A 13,243-nucleotide genomic window follows, 5' to 3' on the forward strand; every position below is an offset into this window, starting at 1 on the left:
GCAAAAAAAAATAAAAATTACTTTAGAGCTAAACAGTCAAAAATATTTTAAGGTCTGGTTTTATTAATCTTAAACAAAGATACAGCATAAATAAAAGAGAATACAAGCTCATTAAAATATTTGCAAATAAAAATACAGAAGTGCTTAAGAGCAGCAAAGCTGTATTTCACTACTAATATAAAAATGGTCATATTATGTAGCCGCGGTGAAAATATGTCGTATCCAATATATGATAGGAATTAATATTTAACAACAACCAATTACACTTCTGTGATGCATAGTGTAGTATTTTCTTTTCTTTTCCTAAGGTCTTCCCTCCCCCCCTTCCTCCTCAACTTGTTCTTATTTATTAGGTACTATGCAAGTGAAAATGGAAAGTTTGTCTAGATCAATTACTTTGTGCAAATAATTCTATTTTGAGGTGAATACAATTATTCTTTAAACTTAATATTTAAAACAACAATTTAATATGATTTTTCCTCTAACAGAGAGGCTGGAAGTACATATAAAAATAGAGAATACCAAATGCTTTAAAAGAGTGGCTCTCAGAAATTGGTTCAGGGCTTTTATTTCAAGTCAGGAAAACAAAAAAACAAAACATGGGAAATATTCTTAGTCTGTGGAAATATTCTCTCTTCCTGTGCAATTCAATATCAACTATGTGTAACTAACATTAACTAAAGATTTGCAAGAATCATTGAATTCATTCAACAAAGTCTGGGATTAAGTCAAGTACTAATGCACTGGACATGACATCAGAATTTAAAGTCCCAATGTAACTTTTCTCATTTGTCTGATATCTGAGATTAATAAAGCTTAGTCTATTTCCATAGCAAGTCGACTACCATATTCAAAAAGATGTATATACCATATTTCAGTTTTCTTTTTGGTCAGGATATTTAAGCAAAGGTTTGCACTGGTGTTCAGAATGCAGTAACTTTTCATATCAGGATCAACACCCTCTACTTATGTGTTTTCCCTGTAAGTGTGTAAATGTGAGGAAATAAAGAGGGATGTAACTATGTCCATTCTTCAAACAGAAGGAACTTAACCTAAGTGCATGCACTTTAGAATCTCCCCAAAAAAACAGGGGCAAGGAGGTCTCTCCTTGTTCTATAGCTCTTTTAGAGTCAGACTTACTGGGAGGAATGGAAAGGCACGTGGCTTTCCCACAGGATCACTGGCCTTTGCCGTGTGCTGGGAGGAGAATGCAACACTACAGGGTTAGCATAGGAACAAGGTTCAGTGCAATCCCATCAGCTCTTTCTAGAGCTAGGAGTACACTAAAGAAGAAAACAGTTTGTGATAATTTTTGCATTAGCACATCTCTGCTGCCTTTTTTTCTAGCGCATAGAGTCCAAAGTGACCATTTTCAGAGCATGACTTTGTCTTTAGTATCTTCAAAGGCGTGAATTACTTGCTACAGCTTGAGACAATTCTATGATTGAATATTGCCTCTTCTGCACAAATCTGTACCATGCCCACCAATTCACCGTATTTTTTTTTCCCAGAAAAGACCATTTCTAATTCAGTACAAAACACTAAATATTTTAGAAAATACTATGGTACTGAGGGATCTGAAGCTCTCCAACCACAACCACACACCTGAACTTTTTGCACATTGCTCATAATACTAACTTTTGATCAATTGAACAAAATATTGTCTTTTTTGCCTCCAAATGGCTTGCCACCCCAATCCTTTCTGAAGAATTAACATAAAACTGTTCAATGTTACTCCCGAAGATGATTTATTTTCTTAACATTTCTTATTGCAATTTGCCTGCAGCAGTGCCTCAACTAAGAGTTTGTAAAGATAAACTGTTTCTGGGAAATAATAAATGGAAAAAAAAAATAAAAATAAAAGCAAATATATCCGGACCTGTTTGACCGCTAAGATATAAATTTCCTTAACTGATAAAATGAGCAACAAATATCAAATCTCAAAGCCAGTTAGCTTCATATCAATATAAATTCATCACACAATTACTTAATTCAAATGCTTTGTAAATTAAAAATATCTTTAATTTCACAAGCAAGCATGATCCTTAGGTGAATAAGCATAAAAGACAGAAGAATTCTCAATTTAAAGAGCTGTTACTTCGTACATTTCAGCTACATTAATACTCATCAACATTTAAGCTACAGAAATAGGATGAAATAAAAAAGCAGTATTATATAAAATTACACAAAACCAAACATGAGAGGATTCCTGTTTATATATGCATGTATTTTTCTATATGCGGATCATAAACTTGATTTCAAAAATAAAATAAAATAAAATAAAATAAAATAAAATAAAATAAAATAAAATAAAATAAAATCTCTATTTGAAAGTTAATCCATTTAGGAAAAAACGCCTTAGTATGGGAAGAAGGTATCAGTATAGCATTTTCATTTGCTAAGAGGGTAACTATAGTGACAGAATATATCAAAGTGCACATTTTTAATACAGTTGTTCTTTTTATTTAGAGGCTTAATATATAACATTTGATACTGTTCTCCAACCTCCCATTAGAGTATCGTATGGGGACCATATAGATGCGTATAAATGAATGGAATTGATTCTCTTTCATATTACCCATAGCACGCAACAACTTCTGCTTGGTGATATGTTGCAGCTAATCAAAACTCAAGTCTAGTTTCAAATCCCATGCTATGCTTTTTAGGCCTCCAATTAGAAAAAACAACAACTTATTTCTACTTGTGAAATGACCGTAACTTACTTCCATGTCAATGAGCTCTGATAAATATAGCCTCCCAAGTGAGAACTGAGGAGCATTCATATTCATAACCACAGTAAACATTACCAGCTAGGTTAAAAATGGCTCCTGTTGATGATTTTCCTATGGGCTTATATACTCAGTCTTAAGTCTTTTTACTGAATTTAGCATTCTGAATGATTAGCTTTAATTGTTATTCAAAAAGTAATGTGTTACCTTTACTTAAGGTAAAGGTAGAGTCTTAAGAGACTGAAGACTGCGGTTTTGAATCATTTTAAAAGCTGTGTTTTGTTGTTGTTTTTTGGTATTATTTCTCCCTTTTCTCTCAGTTCTCCCATCAAGACCAATGGCTTGTAAACATGCTTTTAATTATTACTTCAAAGTTTATTTGTCAAGCACTAGAATTTGTAAATTCATTATTTCAGTGTAATACGCAATCAAACAGGGTCCACATCACGCTTTTATCAGTAGGAAAAAAAAAAACAAAAAAAACCTTAGGCTTCTCCCAGATCCTTCAAGCTTGCTTTCTTTCACCTGAGTTCCTGCCTAATAGTGACCATGCTGTAGCCAACAATTATTTTAAGGTGGAGAACAGCATAAGCTGATTTTTAATCTTAGACCTATCGGTACTCTTTGAAAATAGTGACTATAAAGCTTTTACTAAAGTACCATTTACTTACTAACAGCTCTATTTCATAAATTCTATTTCCTTTTTCATTAAATATACTGGTGCAATATTCTTACTTCCCTAGTTTCTTAAAAAAGAAAGCACAAAGCAGCTAAGGTTAGATCTAGACAAGACCAAGAGAATACTAAAGAATTAGTATTTATGACAAAGTAGAATCACAGCGACTCAACAACACAGGGTAATATTAAAAACCTAAATTTTTAGATCCATAAATTCAGATTGGGTATTCACAGAAAAGGCCGGTTTAAGACAAGCATCGAGTACTCAGGAATTTTCCTGAAGGTCCACCAAAGGTATTAAAGTTGTGCAGAAAATAAATTTAAAAGAGGAATTGAAGAAACCAAAGTTTAAAACTGTAACACAATGTAAAACACAAGGTAAAACTGTAACACAGCGTCCAAATCACTTTTTTTTTTTTTTTGATGAATGCAGGTATTTCATAGGAGGATGTGTACTATTTAGCTATCTGTACAAAAATGACATTTTAAAAGGAAAAGTATTTATTGTTTCCCTATACATATAGGGAATTTATATAGGGATTTATATTTAAATCTACCCAAATTTTCAATAACATTTCTTTTTCCAGGTGAGCCACAAGGAATTGGTGTTGCTTTTTACTAGTGTTTAAGAGAGACTTTAATGTCAACATTAATTAGACCCAGAGATGTAACCTTGCAGGAGCCAATAAGGACAGTTTTCAATAAACTGCTATTAGTGCAAGATAATGCACTCACAGCATCAGCAATGAAAAAGAGAGACGTAAACACTCCTAAAGCAAGGAATGGGACTACCACAGAATACATTGTTTTTGCCAGTAATTGCTTTATGGGCACATTTTAAGAAAACTTGGAAGCTGACAGCAGTAAATTTTATTGTGATAACCGAATGCTTTATCATCTCCTATACAGATAAAGCGTAGGCATGGGGGTGAAGGGGAGGAGGGATGAGAGAGAAAAGCCTTTTTTTTTTTTTTTTAAATATAAAGACCATGCCACAGAAAATGCAAATTCCCAGTTTTGATGTCTATTTTGAGGATCTGAAACAAGGCTTTTAATCAATGTATTATACATCAAATTGATAATGTTAACTTCTGATTATTCAAATGTATGAAATATTCATAGAGAACTGTCCAAACTTTTACATTTCTCAGACTTCTTTTCTCTATTAATTATCATGCCTGGAAGCTTTTTAGTAAAAGCAGCAGCCATCAGCCTGACTGAACCTGACAAGCTAGCAAGGCCCAATTACACTGGCACTCGGTGGCACTTTGATGTACTGGAAACGAAAAGAGATAGGGGCAAATTGTATAGAACATTATGTTAATGACTTGATTTAATCCAGCCACTAAACTTTATGTAGCCTGTTAAAAAAGATGCTAACACTAATTACGCCACTTTGGAAAGGAAAGAAGGGGACAAGCATTTCATACCGACAAAGTGAACCTCATAAATGTTGTAAATGAAATGAAACAAAATGAAGTAATCTATGATTAATTATACATCATAGACAAGAAGAAAAGAGAAAGAAGCAAGTGGTATAGCTAAGTACTGGAAAATCTGTTAGATTCCCTTTATGATCAACATATCTAAGAAATAACCATGGACTGTCTGATTTGCAACATGCAAAAAAGAAACAGTATGATCTTAAACGGCTTAAACAGTTTGGCATACAACTCAGATTCATAGGATAATTAGCATAACGATCACTAAAAATCACAAGTCTTATTTACAGTGTTTGATTACCAGCAGGATATTTATCTCATAAGATAAAAGGCACTGATTTTTAGTCTTTTAAAAAATATGAATTCGATCTCAATTGTCACATGCTGTATTCTGCAAAGATTTCAAATACATCAATGCATAACTTTAACCTGAAATTTGTATCAGTTGTGTTGCTTTAATAGCTTATAGGTTTTTGTTGTCTTATCTACCCTTCTTGAACATGCACTGTTACTTGAAGAACAAATCTGAGATGACAGAAATCAATGAATCTGAAATGAATCTACACTCAAAATCCTCTCCAAAATATTTTAAAATAATTTTCATAAAATACAAGAGTACTAGGGATGTATAGATCGACCCTATTATAGTTTGACTTAACAGTGACGAGTAGTAGTCACTTTAGTTCTCACAGGTAGAGAGGAAAAAATTAAAAAATAACTATTTTATATATATACCATGCAATTTCATTTTCAAGAACACCTTTTGCATATCTCTTCAGCTTATAAAAGTGGTAGCATTTCTAAATCTCTTCTACAACTTACGAAAAAGGAGCAATACTTATCATAGGAAGCATTACTTGACATTGATAGTTTGTAAGATTTCACACAGCCTTCACCTGAATACAGAATACAAAAATCAAACTACCTCTAGAATGTCATATTTCAGAACATTAAAAAAGTTAAGGCTGATATAACGGCATACCCTTACTCCTTTAAAAGAAGGCTAAGACAGACCAGTAGTAGAGAAGTATTAACTATTAGAAGTACTACAATTAAACAATAGATGTCTATTTTTCAAGACTGTTCAGTGAACATTATAAAAGTATACAATATTCTTGTGTTTGTAGAGAACTATGCTCTTGAAATACTTCTTTAAGTAAATTTTCCACATTTGTATTATGTTGGGATACATTGTATGTATGACTTTATGCTCATTAATTGCAGGTTCTAAGGACAATCCAAAAGAATACAATTACTGTCCGTGCCAAAAAAAAAATAATGTCCATGTCTATTAAAAAACAGTACACTGAAGTGACCGGATACTGTATGCACAAATTTTTCTGAAAACAAATCTTTAGCTCTAAAATTATTGTGAAGTCAAAGAAATCCATTTGGTTGCATTGAAATGTATTCAAGCCAAGCTTATGCAATTTTAACAACTTTCCATCAAGTCACCATACTGCAATAAAACACAGCAGATTTACTACAGGCCTTGACAAATTAAATTATTCTCTCCTTCCTCAGGAAGCACCAAAGGAAGTAGAAAAACACATTTTCCTAAATGTGGCGATGAAGACAACAGGCAGCATGGAACAATACGACAAAGATCTTCACATTATAATTATTCACATTATAACGGTTATCTTTGTCTATTGTCCAGAACTAAAATTTGCTTTCAGATTTAAAAACATTAGAAATCTCTAGCTCCAAGTCTTTTAAGTAGTCATAACAAATGCAACAGAACAAGATAACGGTCATCATTACTATCTCCTAATTTTCTACGGTTGGTTTTTGGTTGGTTCAACACAGGCATGTACAGCACATGGGAATCCCAGCCATGCAAAAGAAGGGTTTGCTAGCAACAAAATATCAGGTGACAACAGTGGAAAAGATGACAACAAATAGTCACAGTTAAAGGTCCAAAATCTGCTGAAATTAACCCAAAGTTAAACAATATTTACCTTAATGTCCTTGGTACATTCTAAAAATTTCCTAAACTATAATATTAGAAATGTTATTTTCGCACAAAATTAGGAAAATCATCATCAGGTAGTCAGTTTCCCAGTTAAAAACAAAACAATAAACCACATGAACAATATGGCTATGGTAAATTTTTCCTTTTCCTGTGAAAAATTGTCTATTTCAACCAGAAACAGGAAAACGCAAATTCATTGGAAATGCCTTAGAACCTGACCTTAGAAATAGGAAAGCTACTCTTAGAGGAATTAGGCTTAAAAAGTTTCGTTCATTTGTTTTTTAGACTTAACAAGTAATTGCCATAAAATATTCCAGCTGACCTGTTTAATATTCTTGGATACCGGACTTGCAACAATACAGTCATCGCTGTCAGTTATTATTGATTCAATGGCATCATTTGTATGTTTATCATCTTGATCTGCTAAAAAAAAAAAAAAAAAAAAAAAAAAAAAAAAAAAAGAATCAATGTAGTTAAAAAAACAACCCTGGATTTGTGGTCCATCTGAGATTTGCTGAGAAACCTGATAGCGATATATTAGCTATTTCTAATAAATATAGCAAAACAGCATCAAGTAAATCTCTTCCTTGCGAAAGATAAGACTAGCAAATCGATGATCTTTAACATGGTCTAAATAATTTTTTTTTTTTTCTGCTTTGCTAAAAAATACTAATATTTCCAAGACAAAAGTTGGTAAGTGCAATGATACAAGTCTTGCCATGAACTGAAGTATGAACAACAGTTCATAGGTAGGATATGGCCTGAACTTTTGCATTTGCTCTTATTAGGTTTAACACCATGCACATCTAAAGAGTTACTCTTTTTTTCTTAAATAAAGTAATTCTATAACACAGATGAATTATTTTGAAGAGTATTCAGGTCTCTCTTTTCTGGAGCAAATTACTTAAAAACACAACAGGGATTCAACTTCATGTTTTTCCAATTTTACTAATGAATTTTTACACAGAAGCTGTGAAGAAGAATCTGAAATTTTAACATCCTGTTTGTGTGTCTATTTTAAATACGGTACACCAAAGGCTTGGTTTATTTTGCTAATAAACTGTTTAAGCTTAGAGTTGCAACGAGGTGAGCCAGCTTTTATAATCTTGAAATACATCTACCTCTTAACAAATTTATGTCACAAATATGGTAAGACATACTACCCTTTCACTGTCTGAAAGGATTTCCAGTATCAGCACTGGCTGTTATCTGCAGACAAAGGAGCATATTCATTAAAATAGTCTTTAGAATAGTATAGTTCCATGGGAGAATATAAAGACATTTAAAATAGAAGCCAAGTTTCCTTTAATTTTTTATGAATCTAGGTCAGATACCAGAGCTTTGCATTCAATTACTATACAGTTTCCATTTGGGATGAAAATAACACCACCATACCCACCAGCCAGCTTCAGCTATGAAGTACACCAGAATATCATTTCTGTCATGCAGCTTCTCATAATGAGGCAGCTCCCACTGCTAGTAAGAAATGCTTAAAAAATGGAAAGATAGATTTATTAAGGAAATACAGCTACTTATTCGTAAAAAATGAATTCTACCTTCTGATTCCAATTCTTCAGTTACTTCTGTCTCATCTCCAGAGGTAACTGGGCTTTGGTCAGCCAACTGCCCTTCTGACAGATGTGAGAGGTCTTCTTTTTCTTGTTGAATTTCTTCAGCAACATCCTTCACCTTACCATCTGCCAGCCTTTCTTGTTTAACCTTATATACCACATGCAACATAAAAACAGATAAATTCAGTTTTTAAAACATTCCTTGAAAGTTATGAAGGTTCAAAACTTGAAAAGTTATGGTTCACATTCATTACACAAATGCCTTTTAAACAACTGTATTGTTTACGCAATATAACAAGCAATTGAAAGTTTTCAACTGCAGTAACAGGTAACTGATATGGAAGACAGACAATCCTCTAACAAATGTACAGTTGTGAAAACATAGCTATTATAATAATTTGGTGACTGTCAACTTATACAATTAAATTTCTGGAGATTCATTTGTATTTCAGCTGTTTCAGTTCTAACAGACTCAGTTTGAAAAAAAAAATAGGAAAAAAAAATTCTTACTTGGCAATTTTATAACATATTTCATACAACATTTTCTTTTTCGAAAAATAAAGTAAAAGATAAAAAAAGACAGAAACAGTTTTGCTATAAAATATGACAACTATGTTATCTAAGGTAAAATAACTTTAGTACCAAACCGTCTCTGAAGTAATCATCTTATTCCCTTCTTTCACTTTAAGCACAATTACAAATAATAATGCCTTATCAGTGACATAACATTAGAGATATTGCAAATTTCAGTGGAAGATTCCATTTATTATTTATTAATTGTCTTCCAGGACTGCGGTTTGCACAGCTAGAGTCATGCCTCATCTACCAAACCTCAGAATACGTGAGGTAACTTTCAGCTGTCCACAGAACACCCAGATTTTCCAAACTTGTTTTATATTTGGACACAAAATAGTTTAACCATTTTAACTTAACTACTTCAGGACATTTGGAGCCACACAAAGCAACGCGATAGTCACAAAACACTGGAACCTTCTATAAGTGAAACAGACTTTGCGTCTCCTTGGCACGCATGATCTCTTGTAACTAAAACACTATTTTAGACAATGTTTCGGCATTCCTTATAAAGAATTCCTTCAGTGAGAAAGTTACATTTTGGTGGATAAAATTTTTGATTAGTTTTTGACTATTCTACCTGACCAATATGACCTGATGTGGTAGAGGAAGATTTTTGCGTTTCATTCAAACCCCTGAATGAGCTTTTAAGTAGAAAAGTGAAAGGAAGTTAACAGCCAGTGAATAAACACTAACACCACCATAACCAAGAGCTTGCCAATCTGCCACAGGAACTTACTTTCAAAGCCAACAGGGGTACTACAGCATTTAATACTTATCTTCTCCTACAAATGCTACGTATTTAGCAAGATTCCAAAGATAATATATTTCTTCTTCTTTCCTACCCCACTTTATAATGATAATTTTTAGAGTGAAGACAAACACTTCATCCAAACATAGAGACAAATAAGAAGACAAATTCCTTCTTTTCTAACAACCAAAAAAAAAAAAAAAAAAAAAAGAAGAATGTCATCACAAAGAATCACTTTTCCCCCTCATATTTCAATGAAGTTTAGGAGATGTTACTTAACGATAGTTTGGTTTTTAATGTATGGCTCTGAAGAGATAACATACACCTGGAATTCAAATGCAATACATTATATAAACTGCAAAAACTGAATAATCTCATACCTCTAAAGTGCTTGGACCTGTTGTAGCTTTTGTCTTCCGTGTATGTTCCATGTCATTTTCAACAACAGAGCCCTAAGTTATGGGTAAAATAAGGGGAAGACTTTATTGCATACTACATAATTAAAACACAAACCTAGGTATGAATTTACTGGTGGAGAAGCATTTGGACAGGAAATTACACCCTCCTTTGCTTTTCTCGATTAGCATTACTGCATCTACCAACTGCTATAGGTTCCACCCATGACACTGGACAATTCATACAGTTTGGGTCCTAATGAGAGTCAAACCATTCATCCAATTTTTTAGTGAGCTTCCTTTTCCCAAAACTATTTGCTTTGGCACGTGTCACATGAATATCTGAGGAACAGATTCTCTGCTATTTAGAAAATGAAGCAGACCATTCTTGCTCATTTTTTATCTGCTAAGCTTCTAATTCTCTTACATGGGCACACTCTTGCAACGTCACCACAAGATTTAGACTTCAGAGAAACCCCAAATATTTCATTAGTTAGTACTATCATTACTTGTCTATAACCAGACAGTGAGATTTGGATTTTTAAAGCTGGTAGTGAGTGACTCCTGATAAAGATAAAATAGCTAAACCTCTCCCTTGGAAAATCATCCTTTGTGAAAAACTGACAGATTTTGAGAGGTTCTAATCTGGACAGCTGAAGTTATGTGCATTTAACTACATGGCTAATGGGTCAGTTAGCTTTAAAAAGATTTGATTTCTCTGACATTTGCCTTTTTTCCTATTTCTCATCTGTATAGTACAGCTCAAAACGAAGTTGTAGCCACAGCAATAGCAGAAGGAGCTGTGAATTGAAATTGGTATTTCAAATAATAAATTCAATCAAGGTATTTGTAAATAGAGAAAACAGCTGGTATTTTTAAGACTATTAGTTAACTGCAACATGATATTAATAATAAACTTTATAATTAGCTATTAAAGAACTCACCTGAGCTTACTGGAGTTAATACAATCTATCCTCAGAAGACAGTTTATTTAAGACCAAAAAGAAAACGTATACCATCTAGCAAATGTTTGAGTTAATTCCATGAAAAGCCTCCTAGAGTCTAGAACATAAATGAATTTATCGCAAGTTTAGAAGTGTACTGGGGCTCACAGTGTTTGTGATCACAGCTGACAAACTTTGTTGAAAAGAGGTAGCTATAAATGGTTTCAACTTGCGAACACCATTGGCACACTTCAGATAGGTTTCAATCAACCAATTGTGCTTCAGTGTGACTGGTTAATTAAAGACATTTTGATAACCTAGAGAGCTAAGAAACAGTGCAGAGACAGTTAATTGGTTCTGTTTGAATTTGCCCTAAGTCCACGAAAGGGGAAGCTCATAAGCTGTGCAGGATAGCAAGCAATTCTGAGGGAATCATAGATACCCCTGCACTGTTTCCAACACCTATATGCACTGCTATTCTATCACTCACTGCCTTGGACATGCCAGTCTGTTGCTTAAACAACTGAGTGTTCACAATTATTAGTTCTACAATTTGTCCATACTGTGACATAAGTAGTCTTTCTTGCTTCAGCATGCAAGAAAACTAATTAAGCAATTAAAACTTACTGCCGTCTGTATTGAACTAGCATCCAGAAAAGATACTTTCTTCTCTGTTTGAGCTGCACGGTGCCTTGGTTTGGGTATTGGTACCTATAATACAAAAATATGGTTGAAGTCCATTTATTAGCATATGTTAACTATCTTATTTACAATAAATTCTGAGAAATCCTTTTTTTTTTTTTTTTTTTTTTTTTGACTTGTACACAAATGTAATTGTACTACCTTCAATTCTAAATGGGCAAGATGATCTAGTTCTTGTTTGAATACCCCCCCACATAAAATGGAGATGCCTTTCAGAATTAAGCCACAAATGGGCGTAACACTCTACAGAACATCCATGGAATGCAAAGTGAGTTCCAGGTGCAAAATCATTGTAGGACTAAACTCAGCAGCATCATGCATCTGGCAGAATAAATTGTTACTGTTTACTGCGTGCTTGATTTCTTTTTCTATAGGCTTGCCATATCTTTGACACCTTTCTCTACCCCTGACTCCCCAAAAAATTTTAAAGTCACAAACAGATAAGAGATTGATAATAGTTGCAAAACTAATAAAGTGATCCACTAGTATTTCAGCTGTGACTTTATAATACAAAAGACAAAAAATAACAAATAAAAAGGGGCTCATTACTCTTCAATCTGTACTCTCTTGATAATCCACTTTACTGGCTTTTATATAAAAAAATAATCCTTGTGCCACTTTTTATTTGAGTGATTTTTATGAAGCTATTGGATATCTTAGCACCCTGCTGTAGACGCCAGAATAGTGACAGCGTTGCAGATACACCTAAGTGTCTGTACTAAGGTTTGGATCTGGTTTCTTGGTACTTTAGGCCCAAAGCTATTCCAGTTGACTGAGTTCTGGCTGAGTTTCTTAGAGATGACAGAAATAGCACAAAGCTAACTTTGTAACTATCACTAATTTCAACCTTAGTCCTGGAGTTAAACTAATGTGGCTACATTTTACATAGGACAGCAGCACTGAAAATACAGTTGATAAGGATGATATTCAATGTTTGTTATTTCTTCTCCCTACTCTCTCTTTTACTACCCAGTTGTCTACCATTACATTATGGCTTTAAAAAATTTTTGACACAAGAAAGATTTCACTTCCCAAAGGAAGTCCAAGATGGTGGTTATATGAATCATTTGTAGTATGCATCGTTTTACAGTAACAACAAATCCTGGTCATCAGGGAAGAACTAAATGACCTGCTGTAATAGATCTTTTGTATCTTTTAGCTTCTGTAAATTGGTCAGATTACTCACTGTCACTGATGAAGTAAGAGGAGACGGGACTGGATTCTGCATTTCTTCCTCTACTAGTAATTTACTTGCCATTGATTCCTCATTTTGAATGTAATTCCGTAAGTCTGCAGCCATTACAGAGGCACTTGGTGGTAGGTAGGCAAATTTCCATTTTAGTTCAACTCTGATAGCACCAGTAACCTGTCTTTCAGAATCTGTAAGTTCAAAAATACCTGAAAGCAAAAGGCAAATCCCATCTAATTATCTTATTCTATATATATACAATAAAATGCAATGCAACGCTGAATGTGATTCAAG

General features: G+C 33.5%; 1 protein-coding gene across 11 annotated transcripts in view; it reads right to left on the reverse strand.

Moving 5' to 3' along the window:
* The window catches only part of RPGRIP1L (RPGRIP1 like), a 74,141-nt gene that overhangs the window by 20,755 nt on the left and 40,143 nt on the right, over positions 1–13,243 (reverse strand). For 6 of the 11 annotated variants that reach the window (XM_082769782.1, XM_082769778.1, XM_082769786.1 and 3 more), the window contains 5 exons: positions 12,947–13,158; positions 11,686–11,769; positions 10,100–10,171; positions 8,381–8,543; positions 7,147–7,247 (listed from right to left, as the gene is read on the reverse strand). In XM_082769782.1, the coding sequence (XP_082625908.1) occupies positions 7,147–7,247; positions 8,381–8,543; positions 10,100–10,171; positions 11,686–11,769; positions 12,947–13,158 (632 nt within the window). The remainder of the gene's footprint in view (positions 1–7,146; positions 7,248–8,380; positions 8,544–10,099; positions 10,172–11,685; positions 11,770–12,946; positions 13,159–13,243) is intronic. The other 5 variants (XM_082769784.1, XM_082769779.1, XM_082769780.1 and 2 more) reach the window with 3 other exon arrangements.

Source organism: Aythya marila (genome assembly GCF_965140915.1).
Source record: "Aythya marila genome assembly, chromosome: 12".
NCBI classification, from domain to species: Eukaryota; Metazoa; Chordata; class Aves; order Anseriformes; family Anatidae; genus Aythya; species Aythya marila.